General features: G+C 40.7%; 1 protein-coding gene across 1 annotated transcript in view; it reads right to left on the bottom strand.

The window, feature by feature from the left end:
• Positions 1-21015, bottom strand: part of sema3b (semaphorin 3B) — a 61958-nt gene that overhangs the window by 32458 nt on the left and 8485 nt on the right. The window contains exon 2 of the mRNA XM_008105030.2: positions 4641-4784. Within this exon, the coding sequence (XP_008103237.2) occupies positions 4641-4728 (88 nt within the window). The 5' untranslated portion in view covers positions 4729-4784. The remainder of the gene's footprint in view (positions 1-4640; positions 4785-21015) is intronic.

Below are 21015 nucleotides of genomic sequence, written 5' to 3' on the forward strand. Positions count from 1 at the left end.
CCATTGCAAATACCAAAATATTTGGATGCTCAATGACATAGTAAAATGACAGACAACTGAAATGAGTGCTAGGGATTGCTGGACGATCTGTGACATGGCAGGAGGCTACAACATGGTATGTCTACACACATCCCTTGAAATTGTTTGTTCTCTTTCTTTCTTTCTGTCTGATCTAGGAAGGAATTGACCTCTTGAGACTGCAGCTGGAGTGGGTGCGGTAAGTTAGTGTTCAGTGTATCAATATCATATTTTAGTTTTAATTTAGCATTAGTTCCTGCCATATATATAGTATTTTATATTACTTGTTTTCCTTTTTTCTTCTTTTTGGTGTGTTCTTTTTAATGTTTATTACTTTGATAGAGTGTTCAGGCTGAAATAAATAAATGGGAGTAAGGGGGGGGGGATCACAAGCAAGTTGCTGGAGTTAAAATGCAAGAGACCAATGCTTCCAAAGTAATTCCAGTTGGGACATGGGACCTCATCACATTGTTGAGGACCCCTGGGTCGATTTGCCAGCCTCCAGAGGATTTGGCCCACAAGATACAAGATAGCTGACCAATCTAAAGTTTGTCATGGAATTCATCTGAAATATGAGCAGAGTTTAACAACCATCATGGTACAGTCAATTGACTGATGATAAGGGTTGCACAAGATCATAGTTTAGTCAAAGAAACATACTGACGGGCGCTGGGAAAGTCATATTCTCTTTGACTCAGAGGAAGGCAAAGGCAATCCTCCTTTGAGCGAGCATTGCCAAGAAAAGTTCATGATATGATCACCTTATTGTTGTTATAAGCTAGAAACAATTTGTAGGCACAGAGCAACAACAGAGCTTGTTAAAATACATTTTAGACTATAGCTCCCACAATTTTGTATGTGCTGGAGGTGGGATTTTGAGATGTGGAATCTACAAACAACTCTTCCAAGCTTTCAAGATGAAATACTCCAACATACTGCTAGTTTTGGCCCAAATGCCAGAAGATAAGAAAATTTCAGGATAACATTTGCAGGAGTAAACAGAGTTCAGCAAAAGTTTCTCTGAAGACCACTCCCTGGGCCAGTGGTTCATCACCACATGTGGAATAAAACTAGAGATACTAGACAAGCCTGCATCTTACTGAGTCTAATTTGACTTACCCAAAGAGCAAAAAAGAACTCAGTCAAAATGATAGAGTATTTTGGCAGAATGGACTTATCCTTGGGTGTATTCTAGTGTCCATGGACTTTAGCAATAATCTAATAATTTTTAGAATTTTAGAAATCTAACATGTCCAATGTTTGCAGCAAAATGTTCAAAAACAGAGTAACATATAGCTCAGGAATTTGTAACTAGTAGAAGTATGACAATTCTAGGTCACTATTATTAAACATTTTAACTCCATTAAAAATGCAGGATTTTATGGATCCAGAACAGTCCATAGCAATATTTCTCAAACTCTGCTCCTCCAGGTGTTTTAGACTTCAGCTCCCATAAATCCCAACCAGCTTACCAGCTGTTAGGAACAATGGGAGCTAAGGTCCAAAACATCTGAAGGAGCACAATTTGAGAATCTCTGGTCTACAGGAATGAAAGACATGTGACTCATGAGAGATTATAGATCATACAGCTAGAAAGGATCATAAGGATTACCCAGTCCAAATCCATGCCATGCAGGAATAGACAATCAAAGCACTCCCCAACAGATGGCTATCCAGCTCTGGAAACTTTCATTCATTCATTCACTTTTCCATTTCTTATACATGTTCCTTTTAAATCTTAGTTCATCTGAAAGTTCTTTAGACATACATCCTGGGTTGTTTAGACAACCACTACCTGGGTTGTTTAGACAACCATTTACTTGAGTGTAATGCACCATCAAATCTAATGCATACCTCCATTTTCAAAACCCTGAAACCAGGGCTGTAGCCAGAAATAAATGTTGAGGGGGGTTTTGAAAATTTGGGGGGGGGTGAACTCCTAGCACCCCCCCCCCCCCCCCCGCTACAAACCTGTCAATATCTGCTTGAGATAGTGCCTGGAGGGACTCTTAATGTTTTGCGTCTCATAGACTTGGCATGGGGATTTGGTTAACCAGTTAAAATTCATGAGTAAAGCAGGGTTGTTTTATAACCTGAAAAATTTGGGGGTGGGGGGGTTTGAACCCCTAACCCTCCCCCCTCGCTACAGGCCTGCCTGAAACCAAAAAAAGGATTTCCTGCCAAATGTCATGCACAGCAGCAAAAAGGTGCACTCTTTGTTATTTAAAACACCAAAGCTTCCAGCAGGAGAAATAAAGCTTTGAGGTGCATCTATGCTGTAGAATGAATCTACTTTAATTGCCTTAGTTCAATGCTATGGAGTCATGGGGGCTTGCAGTTTGATAAGGTCTTGAGCCTTCTCTGCTAAAGGATGCTAGCGCCTCATCAAACTACAAATCCCAGGATTCCATAGCATTAAGCTCATTTAATTAGAGATGAAGTTCCTCAAATAGGAATTCCAGGTAAAACTCCTGAAGAACCTTTGCACTAAAATTACTTTATTATGTGAATCTAATGCACACCTTAATTTGGGTGAGGTCATTTAGACAAAAAAAGAGCATTAGATTTGAGTAAATAGGTATTTTCCTCTTCACTGGAACTGTCTGAAATTGTGCCTTCATTTCCAACAACAGCATACAAGAGCCAACACTGAACATTGATAGGAATTGTATTCCAACAACATGTGCAGGGCCTCCTCTCTGATTTCAGTGGACCCGGTTTCTCCTTAAATTAAGCAATGAACTAGATGCCATTCTGTGGTTGATTCCAGCATGAAATTCAGTGAGATCATCTCTTTCAGTGCATTATGGGATCAATCTATTGTTTCTTCCTCTCTGAGAAACGTATGCTTTTATATCTTGTTTCATATGAGAACACCCATTACAAACAAATTGATTATCTCATCTGTAAAACACTTCCAGATACTTTCTAATATCTTTCTTCAACCTGGTGCTCTCCAGATGTTTTGGACAACAATTTCCATCATCCAAGACAACTGAGTAGATGATGTTAGGCCGCCCTTCAGCCAACATATGGCCTGTGTCTATTTAATACTTGTTGGTTGCTATGAGTCATGCCAAGACCTTCAATTAGGTGAATCTTAATCTGATCCAATTTCAAACCTTATTGTTTCTTCTCTTCTCTCTCTTTGAAATATTGATATCCCCTCTCTATCACAAGAGAAGGTATGCACTCTGGACCACTTGGCAATGAATGGTTATGCATTAAAATTAAAAACCCCTGAGTATGCCTTCCTAAATTTAAAACATTGTAATAGGCCAAATAGATTCTAGTGGTGCTTTTAAAAAATCCCATAAGTAGAGCATTTAAACTGAAATAAGCCAAATACTGAGCTACATCTTCCAAACAGCTTGGTTATTATCACCCACAAATCTGCCTGTTGTTCATTAGTCTGTCTAGTCCTTTCTAAAGTGCAGTTGTACTTGTTTTTTATTGGCTAATGTTTTATTTTTATTTTTTTATTTTTTTATTGTGCAAGTTGTTGTCTATTGCTGTGTTTTATACTGCTACTGTTTTTATTCGGGCTTGGCCCCATGTAAGCCGCCCTGAGTCCCCTTCGGGGAGATAGAGGCGGGGTATAAAAATAAAGTTATTATTATTATTAAAGTTGTACTGTTGCCCATGATCAAATCTTTCTCAGATTCTTTCTATTCACTTTAAACCAGCAGGGTATTAATATCACCATTTAGTCCATGTCATTAGATAGAAGTGAACAAATGTTCTGATTTTGGATTTTCTCACAGTATTTGCATTTGTACAGACCCCAGGTCTACTGTCTGCATTACCCCCCTCTGAACTGGAATTATCCACTAACTATCAAGTACAGATTTTTGTGATACCAGGAAATAAATCTGACACCATGAAAACTCATTCTCTGGCTTTATATAAGATAAAAAAGACATAGAATCTGTTTTTCACTCTGCTGTTACAAGAACAGAATTGCTGCGACTAAACTAAACAAATGTTAGCTTTCCAGAGATCTCACACATCTGTGGTTTCAACAGAAGTTGTCTGTCCCAGCTACAACCAGGAGTATCAGAACAGTGCAGAGTCCACAATTGTGTGTCACTGTAAAGGCCGCTTGCCCTGTCATCGCATGCAGGGAGAGTGGGTTATCATAAGATGCAAACACACAGCATGCTGTCAATCATCACATTTCTTTCCAGTGCTTATCCCTGCTTCACAAACTTTAACTTCTGTCTCCATTTACCATCTCTTTTTTAAATAGTTTTTATTGAATTTAAAAAATTTCATACAATAATTACTTTTATCACCTAGCAGATATATAATGTATCATACAATACTTGCATTATTTTTTTATATCTACTGTTGATTTATATCTACTACAATGTTAACATTTATCCACCTATATTTCTTCACCACTGTGTATCCCCCCTCCCACCCTGAGCCACTTCTCCATTTACCATCTCAAAGCTTGCCTCTCTGAGATTTGCTCCAAGAAAATATATCACCTGCAGTCGACCTTCTGATCAGATTATTCCCCATTCAAAGGGCTACAGAAACAATACAAAGCTGATACCTAGTTCATAGCTTCATTATGAAAAAGCAAGCTCCCCATCCCATCAACATCCTCCACTTACCATGGAAGGAGAGTTTCAGGCGTGGGTTGGTATTGGTACCCGTGACTCTGCTCCCGGCCAGCAACAGGAGCACCAGTGCCTGGATCATAGTATCCACTGCCCCTTTGCCTCCTTCACAAGGGCTGGACTCTGAACCTCCGGCAGCTGAAAGAGAAGCAAGAGTGAGCCGGTCTGCCTGATCAGGTTACAACAGCCTTCGCAGAATGAATGAAGGGGAGGAGGCAGTGAAGGGGAAAATCCTCACCCCGCCTTAGAAAGGGAAAGACCCATCCAGATAAACACTGGAGTCCTCCCAGACCTTCTTGCCTGTTTGATACTTGTCTAGTCACATCCAAAAGAATTACTAAAAAGATCTTTCCTACAAAAATGTGGAGTATGACAGAGGGTGAGGCAAAAGGGAATGCACCTTAATTCTTCATTAGGCAGTAGTTCAGTGAGGTAGATCAGTTAGAACATTACGCTTGGAACAGATAATTTGGGCCTGAACACCCCGCCCCCCCCCCCCCCCCCATTCAGCCAGGAAGTTCACTGACTGCTTGTTTGCACAGAATAGAAAACAAAACATACAGACCCCAAATCCAGTTCTAGAAGTATTCATGATACATAGTGACTTTGGGTAAGTATCTGGAATGTTCTGCCCTTAGCCTGACTTTATTACACACTAACTGAAGTCACAAGATATTCTGGAGTTTGTAAGTTTAGTTTGGCCTGATTTGTTATCCACACTTATGCTGCCACTTATGCTTTCCCTGTGTTAAACAATGTGGGAAAAGGGATGAGTCATCCACGTGTTGCTGCCACTACTCCTTGCCAACCATTGAACTCCCTGCAAGCACCTGGCCATTGCGTGCCTCATCTGCTAAGGTCAGAATTTTGCACCTGCCTTAATAGCAAGGAGGAGGAGGTTGTGCTACACCTCTCTTTGGTGATTGAGTAGGTGACCTGTTATGACCTCAGCAGGCATGACAACCAATGGCCAGAAGCTTGCGGAGAGCTCTGTAGCTGCCAAGGACCAATAACATTGACAAGGGGACAGGCCATTGGGGCCAATGTGGTTTTGGCCAACATGATGACACACAAAGTTGGGCCTAGTGAGTTATCACAACTGATCCAGGGCCAGTCTGGAGTATAATGCAGCTGGTGTAGACATAGCCTACATTACCTTGCAACAATCAGTAATTTACCTGATCTACCTGAATCATACTGATTCACAGAATTAAAAATTTAAAATGTTGTTTATAGAACAAAACTAAGGAGACAAAGACAATAAATAAAAAAGTATTTTGCATTTTCAAGGTTTTTCTTAGAATTTCCAACAGCTGTTACCATAATTATCTATATTTATCATGCATGTCTTTACCACTTTCCTACAAATGCCTCAGTTGGGTCCCTTTTCTCAGTTGTTTTCAATATAAACTCTCAACTTTCTAAGTCACAGATCTATAGTGTTTGGTACCACTGAGCATTAACATTGAGAACCATGTCATATTCTGGTGCTGATCCAACTGCTTCTGCTGCAATGCTATGACACAAACATTGAGACTATGTGCAAACTGTCAGCTTTAACATCTTCCAGCCTTCCCTAGCCTGGTGTCATCTAGATTTTTTCCAACAGCAGTAGTTTCTAAAGCAAAGCACCTTATCGGATGAATGCTCATAAAATCAGAAAATTGGAAAGTACCCCAAAGGTGGACATCTAACAGTGAAGGAAAGTCTATGAATTCCTGAGGCAGTCTGTTCCGCTTCTAACAGCTCTTACCATCAGGAAGTTCTTTTGATACTTAGCTGAAATACTTTTATTTTAACTTGAACACACACATTCAGATCCCATTTTCTGTTCCATTTTGTTAATGTCTTCTTAAATTGAGCAACCATGGGACTCAGCACATGATGAAGTAACTTTTCTTGTTGAATGGCAGCAATAAACAATAAAATAAAATTTCTGATGCATCAAATGAAGAGGCATTTTGGCTAGTACTCTGTGCATATAATGACCTACAATATGTGATAAAAAAAAACTCAGAAGCAGAACATGGTGAGCAGAAAAGCACCAGCCTGCACATGTTCTTCAGCAACTGATATAAAAAAGTATGCTGTCTCTAATACTTGGAAGTGATGACAATCATGACTGAGATTTATTGCTAACCATGTTTAATCCCCATGCTTCTTCCCCACCACCCTCTCCACAGGTCAGTAAATAACTATTTAGTGTTGAGGGCTGCAGAAGCTAAATGGTGGCTTTGGTGAGAGAGTTTGGTTGTCACATGGTTGGTAGAGAATTTTTATCTCTGCAACAAACAGAAAAGCAAGTTACACAGAATTAAGCTGAACTTACATCCGAGTATCTCACTAACAGGTTGTCAATCTTTGTGTAGTATCCCAAAACCAGCAAATGTCATGTGGCTTTCATAGATTACCTTATTTCATTTGAGTTTCATAGCCAAAATAATAACAATTCTCCAGAACTATAACATTTTGGCTTTGTACTGCATTCATTCCAATATGCTGTTAACAGTCCAGGAAACACAGAAAAACACATGTACAAACATAGCACTGGAGAGCATAGTTTAGTCATGTACTCCCCAACAATCCTGTGAAGATAAACCTGGATTCCACAGAATAGCCACTCACAGGAACACAGAGGTATTTATCACATAACTGAATGGAAAGGCTGAACACAGGCATCCTGTTGACTACAAAAGGCTGGGTGCAAGTCCCATATGAATGGGCCTTTAAACCCTATCAAGCCATGCCTTAAGCAAGGATGGGGGAAACTATGGTTTGCCAGATGTTGGTGGGCTATGATGCTCATTTTGACATGATTGACCATGCTGCTGTGGCCACCAGTTTCCAACTTTTGACCTAAAATAATTTTTATCTATTTATCTAGAGAAGTAGGAATTGGCAGAAACACCTGTGAGTATTTCTTGCCTATTTATTTATTTACAGCATTAATATTCCACCCTTCTCACCCCGAAGGGGACTCAGGACGGATCACATTACACATATAGGCAAACATTCAATGCCTTTTAACATAGAACAAAGACAAACAAACATAGGCTCCGAGCCGGGCCTCGAACTCATGACCTCCTGGTCAGAGTGATTCATTGCAGTGATTGATTGCAGCTGCTCTCCAGCCTGCGCCACAGCCCAAGGAGTTTCTTGCCTAAGAAACCCCTATGAAATTCATGAAGCTCCCATAAGTTAACAGGATACTTGAAGGTACACACACATAGAGTTTAAAGTACTGATATACTCAAGGAAAACATATTTGGAGTACAATCCTGTACATTCCCCTCAAAAGTAAGTTCAGAGAGCAATAGTGTTTATTCCCAGACCTTTTTTTTTTCGTGTCAGGAGCAACCGGAGTTGCTTCTGGAGTGAGAGAATTGGCCGTCTGCAAGGACGTTGCCCAGGGGACGCCCGGATGTTTTGATGTTTTTACCATCCTTGTGGGAGGCTTCTCTCGTGTCCCCGCATGGAGCTGAAGCTGATAGAGGGAGCTCATCCACACTCTCCCCAGGTGGGATTCGAACCTGGCAGCTTTCAGGTCAGCAACCCAACCTTCAAGTCACTTAGTCCACTACGCCATCTGGGGGCTCCAGACTAAGAGATCATCTTTGACTGGTCAAAAGTTTTGGGATTTGGCAAAGTTGTTATTTTAAATTTTATTTCCGGGACTTTCCAACAGAGATAAGGATAAATTTCTGTATATGCCTTCATTGCCTCAGTTCCTCTTTTACTACTAGGCAATCTAATTGATGAGCCCTTACTGGATGTGATAGTGGTAAAAACAGCTATAAAACTTGCAACCTAGGAATATGATAGCCCAACTTGTACCAGGTTGTTGGCCCATATGGAGGAATAAAGAGCAAGAAGCCCATGACCTAAACAATAATGGATTTCTGGAAACATGGAGACAGAAATATCCCATGGAGAATTTCCGAGATGTAGTGGCCGATTGGGGAAGGGTGGAGCAAAGTAGCAGGTCCAAGAAGTGTATAAAATGGCTTAACAGTTCTCCTCTCTACTGGAATATGATGTTTTGGAGCTTAAATATAACATTTATATCCTTGGCTGCCTATTTTTCACCTAGAATGCTTCCAGTAATGTGTCGTATCATTTATTAATGCTTTCATCCTCATCTCTATCAAATAGAAGATAGTAATTTGTAACATGGGCTGCATCTATATTGTAAAATTAATCAAGTTTCACAGCACTTTAACTGCCCTGAATCAATGCTATAGAATCCTGGGATTTGTAGATTGATGAGGCATCAACATTCTTTGCCAGAGAAGGCTAAAATCTTCTAAAACCACTCCCATGATGTGTTGTCGAAGGCTTTCATGGCCGGGATCACAGGGTTGTTGTGTGTTTTCTGGGCTGTATGGTTCCAGAAGTATTCTCTCCTGACGTTTCACCCACATCTATGGCAGGCATCCTCAGAGGTTGTGAGGTATATGGAACATGGCAATACAGCCCGGAAAACACACAACTCCCATGATTTCATAGCATTGAGCCATGACAGATAAAGTGGTGTCAAACTGCATTAATTCTACATCCATAGTTGTTGTCACAGTTGTTATGTTTCTTTGGTCTACTCCAACTTCATGAAATCATATCATAGCAGGTACTCCAACTTTTCCAGACCAAGCCATAGCAGCATCATATACTTTGTTCATCACAGAAACTATAACAATTCAACATCACAGAAGGATTTTTGAAGTAAACTGTGCTCTAATACAGTTCAAGTTTATTCTTCTATGATAAATGGCATTACGTTTCTGATCTGGGCATATAAAAAGACTATGCAGACTGAGATGCTACGCAGTACAGCAACACCCTTATATCATAGTAATGGATAGCCTTTAATATGATGTGTGGGTTGAGTCAAGGAATGTTTTCAGAACTACATTTGGTCTGAATGCTGGAATTTAAAATGTTGAATGTGAACTGGTTGCAGAATAACACAAGTTCAATAGTCCAAGTTCATAGAGAGTATCCAAGTGTTTAATGCTATTCAAGTAAAACAGAGATCGGTAACGGCAGCAAGTCACAGGGCCAATTTTCTGTCTTGGAACCCTCTGGGAGATGCATAGACAGCCAAAAATACCAAAAATGGGGAGGGGGGAACCAAAACAGAGGCAGTTTAATTTTAAATTGGACTTTTTTAAAATGTTAAACAATGTTAGGAACAACGGCAACCAATTTAATAGACAAATGGGAGCATTAAGGTAATAAATTCACTCCTCTCAAATAACTTTTTGACTTTGTTTACCCATGACCACACGAGTGCAAAGATTCATGCATCTTTTAAACAATTATTTCTGCTATTCTAAAGGAGTAAGGCTTTGTTTAGTTTAGCAAACAATCCTATTTGAAACAGGACTCTTCCTTCAAAAAAGCAAAAATCACAGTTAACAAGATGCAGATAACATACATACATGGGTAAATAAAACTAATTAGTATTTATTGGGAGAAAACAAGTGGAAAGAAACAAACAAGTTGAACTCAATAATGAAAAAGAAGAAGACAGGCAGCAGGCAGGAAGGCAGAATAATTCCACTTGTAGGAAGAAGTGAAGGAGAGAAGAGAAAGACAAACAGAAGCAAACTGTGAATAAAGGACGGCAAACAAAGGCAGTAGGAAAATAGAAAACCAACAAACTAAGTAAATCACCCTAGCCTCTTTGAACTATTATGTCAAGAGTTCTGCTTGATTGTTTTATTACTTTATTTAGAACCTTAAATAAAGTTGAAACTCCTAAGTGGCTTATCAAATAAAAAATCAAGTTAAAATATATGAAGCAGTGGCCGAGTCCTGTTATCCATTACTTTTAGGTCCTCATTGGCTCCCAAAATTACAGCCAATAGAGAGATTTGACCCTTATCCTTTTTCTCAGCCTGACTTCCCCTGCTTGCCCAAACTGGAGTTATAAAGACCCAGGGCAAGAGCAGGTGGGAATGGAGGCAACACCTCCCCCAGCTCCCACCCCAGTGTTGTTCTTGGTGGGATAGATTTCTTAGGTGAGAATATAATCCAAAAAATCCATAGTGAACCTTTCTTCCTTTGCAAATTCTGGCTTCAGCTATATCTTGATTCCGGTTTTGCAGGATGTTATGATAGTTGCCTTCACTGGTGAGCAAACCTGAAGTTGCATATAAATTAAGTAGGTGATCTATTCCAAAATTATGAGTTGTCTACATGTTACACATAGGCTGGATCTACAATGCCATATAATTCAGTTTCAGAATGCAGATTAACTGCATTGAACTGTATTATATGGCAGTGTAGACTCATAAAACCCAGTTCTATGCAGTTAATCCGCATTCTGAAACAAGAGTATATGGCAATGTAGATTTAGCCTCAGACAGTAGACTGTACCACTCTGTTCTCCCTGCCTTGCTTGGAATTTATACTATTTGGAATGATCACCACCAGCTTTCTAGACTAATGACTCATAGAATCATAGTGTTGAAAGAGATCACATGGGCCATCTAGTCCAACCGCCTGCCATGCAGAAAAAACACCTAATAGATCACCATCCAGCCTCTGTTTAAAAACTTCTAAGGAAGGAGCTTCCAGTACACTCTGAGGCAGAGAGTTCCACTGCTCTAACAGTAAGGAAGTCCTTCCTAATGTTCAAGTGGAATCTCCTCTCCTTAATTTGAACTTATTGCTCTGAGTCCTAGTACTCGTCTCCAGGACAGCACAAAACAAGCCTGCTCCCTCTTCCTTATGACATCCTTTCACACATTTATCATGTCTCTTCTCAACCTTCTCTTCTGCAGGCTAAACATACCCAGCTCTTTAAGATGCTCCTCATAAGGCATGGTCTCCAGGCCTTTGATCATTTCAGTTGCCCTTCTCTGGACACCTTTCAGCTTGTCAATATCCCTCTTGAATTGTTGTGCCCAGAACAAGACAAAGTATTCCAGGTGAGGTCTGACCAAAGCAGAATAGAGAGGCACCATGACTTGCTTGCTCTAGAGACTTAACTCCTTCTGATGGAGACCAAAATCACATAGGCTTTTTTTAGCTACTAAATCACATTGTTGGCTCATGTTTAACTTGTCCACTAAGACTCCATGATATTTTTCACATGGACTGTTGTCAAGCCAGGCATCACACATCCTATATCTTTGCATTTCATTTTTTAAGCCTAAGTGTAGTATCATTCATTTGTCCTTGTTGAAATATATTTTGTTAGTTTTGGCCCAGCTCTCTAATCTGTCATTTTGAATTCTGCTCCTGTCTTCCTCTCCTATCCCTCCCAATTTGTGGTGTCATCTGCAAACCTGATCAGCACACCCTCTAAACTCTCATCAAAGTAATTAATAAAGATGTTGAACAGAACTTGGTCCCATATCGAACCCTGTGGCACTCCACTAATCACTTATTTCCAGGATGAAGAGGAATAATTGGTGAGCACTCTTTGGGCTTGGTCGCTTAACCAATTACAAATCCACCTAACACTAGCATTGCCTAGCCCACGTTTGACTAGTTTGTTTGCAAGAAGGTTATGGGGGACGTTGTTAAAGGCCTTACTGAAATCAAGATGTGCTATATCCACAGCATTCCCTGCATCTACCAAGCTTGTAACTCTATTGAGAAAAGAGATAAAATTAGTCTGGCATGACCTATTTTTGAGAAATCTATGTTGACTTTTAGGCAACTTTAGGCAACTTTTAGTCATCACAGCATTCCTTTCTAAGTCACTGCAGACTGTCTCCTTAATTATCTGCTCCAGAATCTTTCCTGGTATTGATATCAGGCTGACTGTTTGGGTTATTCCTTGACTACTTCTTTACCTGTTTTTGATTACACATCTCCTAGTGCCTAGTCCACCCCATATTTCTCAGACTGAATACAAATTTTCTTTTGAAAGAAGACTGAGGCAAAGCAGGTATTGAGTAATTCTGCCTTTTCCCTTCCCGTCAGGATTTCACCATCCTCTCCATGCAGAGGCCCTACAATTTCCTTGTTCTTCCTTTTACTACTGACATAACCAAAGAACCCCCTTTTTTGTTTTTAATCTCTCTGGCAAACTTGAGTTCATTTTTGACCTTTTCAACCTTTTCCCTACATATGTTATTTATTTGTTTGAATTCCTTTTTGGTGATTCCTGAGCCTTTCCATTTCTTGTACATGATTCCTTTAAATCTTAGCTCAGCTGAAAGTTCCTTGGACATCCATTCTGGTTTCTTTTATACTTCTCTCATTTTTCTCATTGTTGGCACTATTTGCATTTGTGCCTTTAGTATCTCACTTTTAAGAAATGTCCATCCATCATTAACTCCTTTCTCTTTTAGTATTCCTGACCATGGAATTACGCTCAGTATTTCTTAAATTTCCTAGTCAGCTCTCCTAAAGTCTAGAATGCATGTTTCATTTCTCTTAGTTTCACCTATCACAAACTCCAGCAACACATGGTCACTCCCACCTAAATATCCCACCACTTCCAATCCATTTATCAGGTCCTCATTGTTGGCTAAGACCATGGTCCAGGAAGCCAAATGTATGAGCAACCTACAGATGACAGTCCAGTTTGGCTCTCTTCTCAAATCGACCAGAGTTGTTGGCTTTGCAAAGATGGCATCTCTATTATAATAAGTGGTCTTCGTAACAAATTATTCCCATTGTATATAGCACATGTCTGGAGAATATGGACATCAGCTCCCATCATCTCTCACCACTGCCTCTACTGGCTGGGACTGTTTTCCAAACCTGGTGTAGATGCCAACCATCAAGAGCAGAAGGTTGTACCCACACTCAGAATGATAGAGATTTTATGCCACATGCTATATAATTATGGGATCTGTAGTTTTGTGAGATATTTATCCTAATCTCTCAGGAAAGCTCTGGTGCCACAACAGAATTCCATAGCATAAAGCCATGGCAGAAAGTAGTTTCAATTTGCTATAATTCTGAAATATGGAAGGTCTCAGCAAGAAATTCTTTCCTGGGTGAAGAAGTAGGGCTGCTTGCCAAACTCCTAGCAAAGAGAATAGATTCAGTACCTTTCTTCTCTCTGTCTTCCTTTATTTCAGTCCTGTTTTGCATTTCCCCCAATGAATCTTCCCCAGCCTGTTCTTTTCAGAGAAAGTTGGCCACCTCTGAGCCCATTTGTCTGCTGCAATTATTTCCTTGCCTCCCTGTCAATTAAAGGATGCCAGCTTCCTCAAGCAATTATAGAGAAGCCATGTAAGCCCATCTGTAATAGAGGGGGATTTTATGATAAGCAGCAGGCCATGGTTGGTATGTCAGCTAACGAAGCCTGCCCCGACCTCAGGCAAGCACAGGGCTCCCTTCCCAGGGAATCTGTTAAGCTATGAATAATGAGGCAAAGAAAAAAAAGACCAACCCTTTACAAACTTGCTTAATTAACTCTAGATGGTCTTAACTAAGGTCTGACGTGGGGTGGATGTGCATCTGGAGGATTATCTTATAATTGTTCCTCAGGCAAAAGGTTTATTCTTGGTTTCTATGTTCTTGGATCTGTAGAAGAATCACTGTTAGGTAGAGCTGGTGAGGCCTACAATAAAATGTTGAAGTGTGAAGTGTTTCTATTTGGAATTTCATGCACCACACTCTATTCTTTCTTTGCTCATTTCTTACCCACCATGCTGGTCCCCCAATAATCAGTTATAATATCCCTATGTATGCATTGCTCACCTTATGCTGTTTAGTTGTATTCCCCAACCCAGTTAACAACATTCACCATCAACATTTTTGTACTTTTGCAAACCTTGGACTTTCCCCAAGTGTGACAATCACTTTCTCTTGCAGGTGCTCTATCTGGCACTGTTTTAGTTACAGAAGGATCAGGACTCAAAGCACTTAAACACACAATCTCTATACATGCATGGTGACTGCCCAAATTGGATCTGGAGGACTGGATGTGGGTATTATTTTTCTGTAGTCAAGATTCACCCCATCCCAAAACAAGAGCATTCTCTCAACCCAGCAGGGAGGGGCTTTGTGCTGCAATTACTAGAGAAACCCTTCTTTCCACCCAGCAGATGCCTAATGAGAACACATTAAGATTACTGCACACCAACACTCCTCCTTGAAAAGGAGTAAACAAAAGGCTGAGTAAGAGTATGTTGTCCCCCCTGCCCCAAATGATCAGAGCATGGGAAAACTACCCTTTTACTACAACTCCCAGGCCAACAAACCCATGACATTTTGGGCAGTGTAGTCCTAAAGTTCAACATGGCATCAATGCAGAAGACAGCCCAAGGGTGAACAGAATTACCACTGACCCATCTCTCCATGATTGCTGTGATTGTGGCAAAAGGGGCAAAAAAAGTTTGCTCAAACATAAAAGCAAAGGATTTAGATGAAGCAGAAGGGTATGTTAAGTGCCCCCGGAAAATGGAATCTTACACTGTAAATGGAAAACACAATAGGGGATATGGGGAGCTCTCTTTCTCTCTCTCTTTCTTACAAAGCTGATTCTTTCAATCCCATAGGCCTGGTGTATCCTATTTACACATTAGTCAGATTCTCTTTAACTCTCAAGGAGCATGGATCCTGCTTTCAATATCAGAACTTGCCATCTCCACCCCATTATTTAAGAACTACAAAACCTCTTCCCATTTCCTTACCCTTGTCTTTACTGTCTCTTGGTAAGATCTGCTTTCCCACAATAAGACCAGTTAGGCCTGAGCAGTTTAGTACAGCCAGCCTAGCATTCATTCATCAAATGTTGGTCTCTTTTCCCAGAGCCAAAAACTGGATCAAGAAAAAAGGGCAGCAATAAGCCCATCCACCTAGTGCAAATCTGTCACCTGCTGAGCCAGGATTGATCTGATCTTTGCAAGAAAAGTGTGGAGCAGGCAAGTGGCCACCTCTTTGTTTTGAACTAAGTGGGAATTGTAAGACTAATGTGGCTACTGGGTCAGAAAAGACCTCTGCCCTCTATGAAAAAGACAAAATAATGAAGCTTTTCTTTTTCAATCCCAGGATAGCAGTGAAAACCTCTGTGGGATTAGTGGATTCAAACAACTAAAGCAGAAAAACCAAAAACTGTACATGCATCATCTTCTACTAGATACACTGGTGAATTAAGAATAGTTAAAACACACATCAGGAGTTGCTTGTATATCAGGATATGTACTTTCATGAAGTTTTCAATGTAATTTGCAAAGCAAACAATGCATAAAGGAATGTATATTCTCATGAAGGATACAAAATGCATGTTATAGAAAAGGGCACACAAAAAAAATTCATGGGAAAAGTCTGGCTAAAATGCGCCCCTTCCTTGATTTGGAGGACCTAAAGATGGTAGTGCACACACTGTTGACCTCAAGGTTGGAGTTCTGCAATGTGCTCTACATTGGGTTACTATGAGTTCAGAAACTCCAGCTGGTTCAAAATATTGCAGCCAGATTGCTTACGGGAACATCTAGGAGTGATAATATTACATCTATTCTAAAGTCACTCCACTGGCTGTCCATTATTTCCCAAGCAAAGTACAAGGCGTTGGTTTTGTCCTACATGATTTAGGTCCAGGTTACTGTCAGAATTGCCTTCTCCTGTACAATCCGCTCAGAACACTTAGGCCCTCTGGGGGGCATCTGCTCCAGCCTCCCAGAATCCGACTGCTGACCACCACCTAGAGGACCTTTTCATCAGCCACCCCAAGACTCTGGAATGACCTGCCGGTAGAACTCCGACAGCTTCATCAGCTGTCAGAATTTTAAAACCATCTCAAGACCCATCTCTTCCAGTAGGCCTACCCAGACAGTTTTTAACTATGAATCTTAAACTCATGTCCTTTGTTTGATATCCTTTTTGTGTATTTTAATATGTATTTTATAGAAATGCAGGTTTAATATGAATCTTTTGTAGAAATATGTATATTTGTTGAATTTTGCAATGTTTGTGTTTTTAATTGTATTGTAACCTGCCACAAGATGATGATGATGATTATTATTATTATTATATGTTGTGTCCCTATACATTTTGTTATTACAATTTATGAATGTGTTCGTATATCTTTTAAAGGGTTGATTTAGCTTCCATTTTGCTAGTAAAACTGGATTACTGTGTCACAAAATGATGCATGTCTTAAAAATATGTCACCAACATCAACTATTTGGAAAGCTCTGATACAGTACTTAATATAACAAATATAGTACCCTGAGAATAAGCTACTCAATTTACTGCCAATATAAGACTGTCAAGCTGAAGAGTGTCATAGCCTATCATATTACTAACCTAGACTAGATCCTCAGGCTGCAAAAAAAAAAAAGCCTGATCTGTTTGGCCCCTTGCCAGTCAAATCAGGAAAGAAATCCCCCAAATCTGTGCACTTTAATCAGGTTGTGGGATTCAACTTTCCCTGTTGACAAATCCAGGTTACCTTGGATTTTTTTTTCTAATTGTAAGATACTTGTTATATAGAAGGAGAAACCCCTTTGTCATTTTAATTTCCCTTTGAAACTGGTAAGACTCGTTAGTAATGGAATTTAAGAAGGCGGAAATTGAGAAAGATTTGTCAGAGGTCTGCTTTAGTAATTTAGTTTAATTAACTCAGTGGGTTGTTTCATTATAATTTCAAGATAATTCCTGAGCAGTCAAATTTTCATCATCTGTCTATACAAACAGTACAGATTGAACTGGACTGGATCTCTGAACCTACATGTGGCCGTCTTGGCACAATGGTTGCCAACTGCTGCTTGCGATGGCTGCTGCTGGTTCTCATGTTAGTGAATCTGCTCTGGATTATAATCTCACCATTAAAGGAGCTAAACAAGTTGTGGCCTCTCATATGAGAGTAGAAGAAATTCTGCTTTCTTAGAGTAATTTTTTTGTTTATTCACTTTTTAATGTATCTGTAATAGGGACAATAATGAAAGGTGGCTTGGTCATACCCCTCCGCTATAATCCTGCCACAAATTAATAGCAGCTACAGTGATGTTTTTAATATCCATCACTGCCCTCTAGAGGCATAATGCCAAGTTGTGGAAAGGGCTTTTGAGATTCAGGAGTTATTATTTATGTATCATTGCCTCCAAGTTAGAGGACAGAGCTCTGAATCTTACTGCCAAGCAATTGCTCTGAATCAATTGCTCTGAAAATGCCGCCATTCTAAGAACATCCGGGTTTCTTTGGCTCTAAGGAGGGCAGCTTTTGCTGTGGTTGACACATTTCTGCTTTATGGAGTCTATAGCCACTCCTCAGTTTTCATAACATTATTGCAAAAGAGACACCACAGGCATCTATTAAATCATAGGACCATGTTTTCACCAAAGTTAGGTATGGCCTTCATGCTGAATTACATTACAGGTAGAGCACCCTTTATCTGGAATTCTGAAATACTCCAACCACATGGGTGGCTGAGAATATACTGACACTTTTGCTTTCTGATGATTCAGTATACATAAACTTTGTTTCATGTACAACATTATTTAAAAGACTGTATAAAATTACTTTCAGGCTATGTGTTCAAAGTGTATGTAAAACATAAAGATATGTTGAGTTTAGACTTAAGTCCTATCTTCAAGATGTCTCATTATACATATATACAAATATTTTACTCTCACGCCTTTTTGATAAGGGTTACTCAACTTGTATAGCTTTTCTTTGTAGTTTCCTACAGTCTTTCTGATGTTGTTTTTAAAATCTAGAAGACTGAGGTCATTTTAAGTAGAACTCCTTAAAAAAACTATTTGTAACTGGCTATGTTTATGCTGATTGCAAAATAAACGACTGCTCTCAAACTATGGGATTGGGTGCTGTATGTGTTCCCTGCCTGCGGAAAAAGCAACCTGTTCCAGATGGTAGTGCATGCATTTCTTGACGACGTGGTGCTCCTTTTCAGACCTGTGTTGCCAACATGGGGACAGCATCACTTCCCCTCCAATTTTATTTCAAAAAGTACACACTGTTCCTTTAACTGCAAGAGGTTCAATGCTCCAGGACTGCCAGCGAAGGAAAGCAGTGCCAGAAAAAGCTGCTTGAAGACTGTAAAAGTTTATTACTGTACATGGACTGGGTGACAAGCAAAACAAGAGTCAGCTGGTAAAGAACTACTCTGAACTGCCTGGCACTCCATCCCTTTTCCACGGAGGAGAAAGGGGGCAGAGGGTAAAAGATGGAGAAGCTGCCTCCAGCAAAACTTGCATCATATGCTCAGCTGCTATTATGCAATGTTCTGTATTATGAAGAAAACTCTGTGGTCCCAGAAAACCTGTCCATATTAGGCATGTTTAGCACTGTATGTTGCTCATGCAAGAGAAAATCGTGATGTAGCCACGCTAAAGACATTTTGCTCACTGGAATTAACTACTAAGTAGATCTTCAATATTTAGTAAGGAATGATGGCTGGGAGAATAGAAACTGAAGATCATACAGATTGAGTATTCCTTATCCAAAATCTTTAGGACCAGAAGTGTTTTGGATTTGGGGGGATTCTGGAATATCTGTATTAGCATATATGTACATAGTGAGATATCTGGAAGATAGGAGTGAAGTCTAAACACCAAACTCACTTATGTTTCATACAAACTTGATACATCTAGCCTGACAGTAATTTTATACATAACATTTTAAATAATTTGTGCATGTAAAGAAAGATTGATGTACACCAAACCATCAGAAAGCTCCTTTCCTTGGAGGGTTTTAAACAGAGGCTGGATGGCCATCTGTGGGAGGTGGTTTGATCGTACTTTTCCTGCATGGGCTCATCTAGCTCTATTATTCTATGATTCTATGAAAACAAAGTTGACACTATCTCAGCCACCCATCTGAATCACTTTAGATTTTTGAGTATTTTAGATTTAAGAATTCTGGATAATACACAGAGGGCATCAAATGGGTACCCCCTCGATGGATTGCCGTGGTGAGGGGGCTTGCGTGTTCCGATGAACCTGTGGGCACAACCACTGGAGTGATGCACTCCCAGGAGTGGCCGCAGGGGAGGTTCCAGACCAAGCACAATCCGAAGACCCAAAGACCTCAACGGCGGAGCAGGCGGAGGATAACATGGTACATGTTACAACGGCTGTGAAGGCGGAAGAAGGCTGCAACAGACTGAGAAGCCACTGTCGTTGTGTTAACCACACCACTGCTGGAACCTCACTCTGTGAAGACTGTGTGTTGACCGGCCGTGCACCGACCTCCACACATTAAAAAAAATCACGCACAGGCGTCTTCCAACAAAAATAAAAACAAACCTACAAAAGTCCCATGGCGATCAGCGAGTGGCGACGGGGGCAGGACTGTGAAATCTGGAAGCCCCTAGTCACAGACTGGCACATGGGCGGTGGATATGGACTCAGTCATTCTACCTCAAGGACCGAGGCAGTTGAGTAGTCCGGCAGCTGTATCCATGACTGAGCAGCCCTTTTTAGGATCCGCTCTGCTCACCCCACACGGGGAAGGGGCTAGAAAAGGTGCCCTAAACATAGTCTGCCTCTCCTACCCTGACTGGACTGCCGCGTCCAGAGGGGTCACCACTCTGCGGCCAAAAAAGAAAAATGAACTTTGGAACATGGAACGTACGGACATTGTTAGATAACACTGACAGCGAACGCCCCGAACGCAGGACTGCTCTCATTGCAAGGGAGCTGGGACGCTTTAAGATCGACATAGCAGCCCTTCAGGAGACCCGGAGAGCAGGAGAGGGACAGCTGAAGGAAGAAAAGGGAGGCTACTCCTTCTTCTGGAAGGGACTGCCTGAAGAAGAGTGAAGAATACACGGAGTTGGCTTTGCGATCAGAAACGACCTGGTGAAGCACCTGACTGAAGCACCCACTGGCATCAACGAACGACTTTCAACCCTCCGAATTAACCTTGCCAAAAACCAACAGGCAACCATCATATGTGCCTATGCACCAACTCTAGATGCTGATGAAGACATCAAGGAAAATTTTTACTGTCAGCTGGATACCATCCTATCGGAGATACCTAAGGAGGACAAAATCATCCTCCTGGGGGACTTTAATGCAAGAGTCGGAAGGGACTCTGACCTGTGGCCAGGGATCATAGGAAAAGAAGGGGTCGGAAACAGCAACTCGAATGGCATCTTGCTTCTCACCAAATGCGGAGAGCACAACCTTGTCATCACCAATACGCTCTTCCGCCAGAAAAACAAGCTCAAGACATCATGGAAGCACCCTCGGTCAAAGCATTGGCACCTCCTGGACTATGTTATCACACATGCCAGAGACCGCCGCGATGTGCTTCTCATAAGAGCCATGACAGGTACTGTTGACTGCTGGACAGACCACAGGTTAATCCGATCCAGGATGGCTATCAAGATCGTCCCCAAACGCAGACTCCAAGGAAGAAAAACAAGGCGCAAAATGAACACCCAAGCCCTTCAGGAGCCCTCCAAACGAGCCCTTCTCCAAACAACACTCAA

The sequence above is a fragment of the Anolis carolinensis genome, chromosome 2 (assembly GCF_035594765.1).
Source record: "Anolis carolinensis isolate JA03-04 chromosome 2, rAnoCar3.1.pri, whole genome shotgun sequence".
NCBI lineage: Eukaryota > Metazoa > Chordata > Lepidosauria > Squamata > Dactyloidae > Anolis > Anolis carolinensis.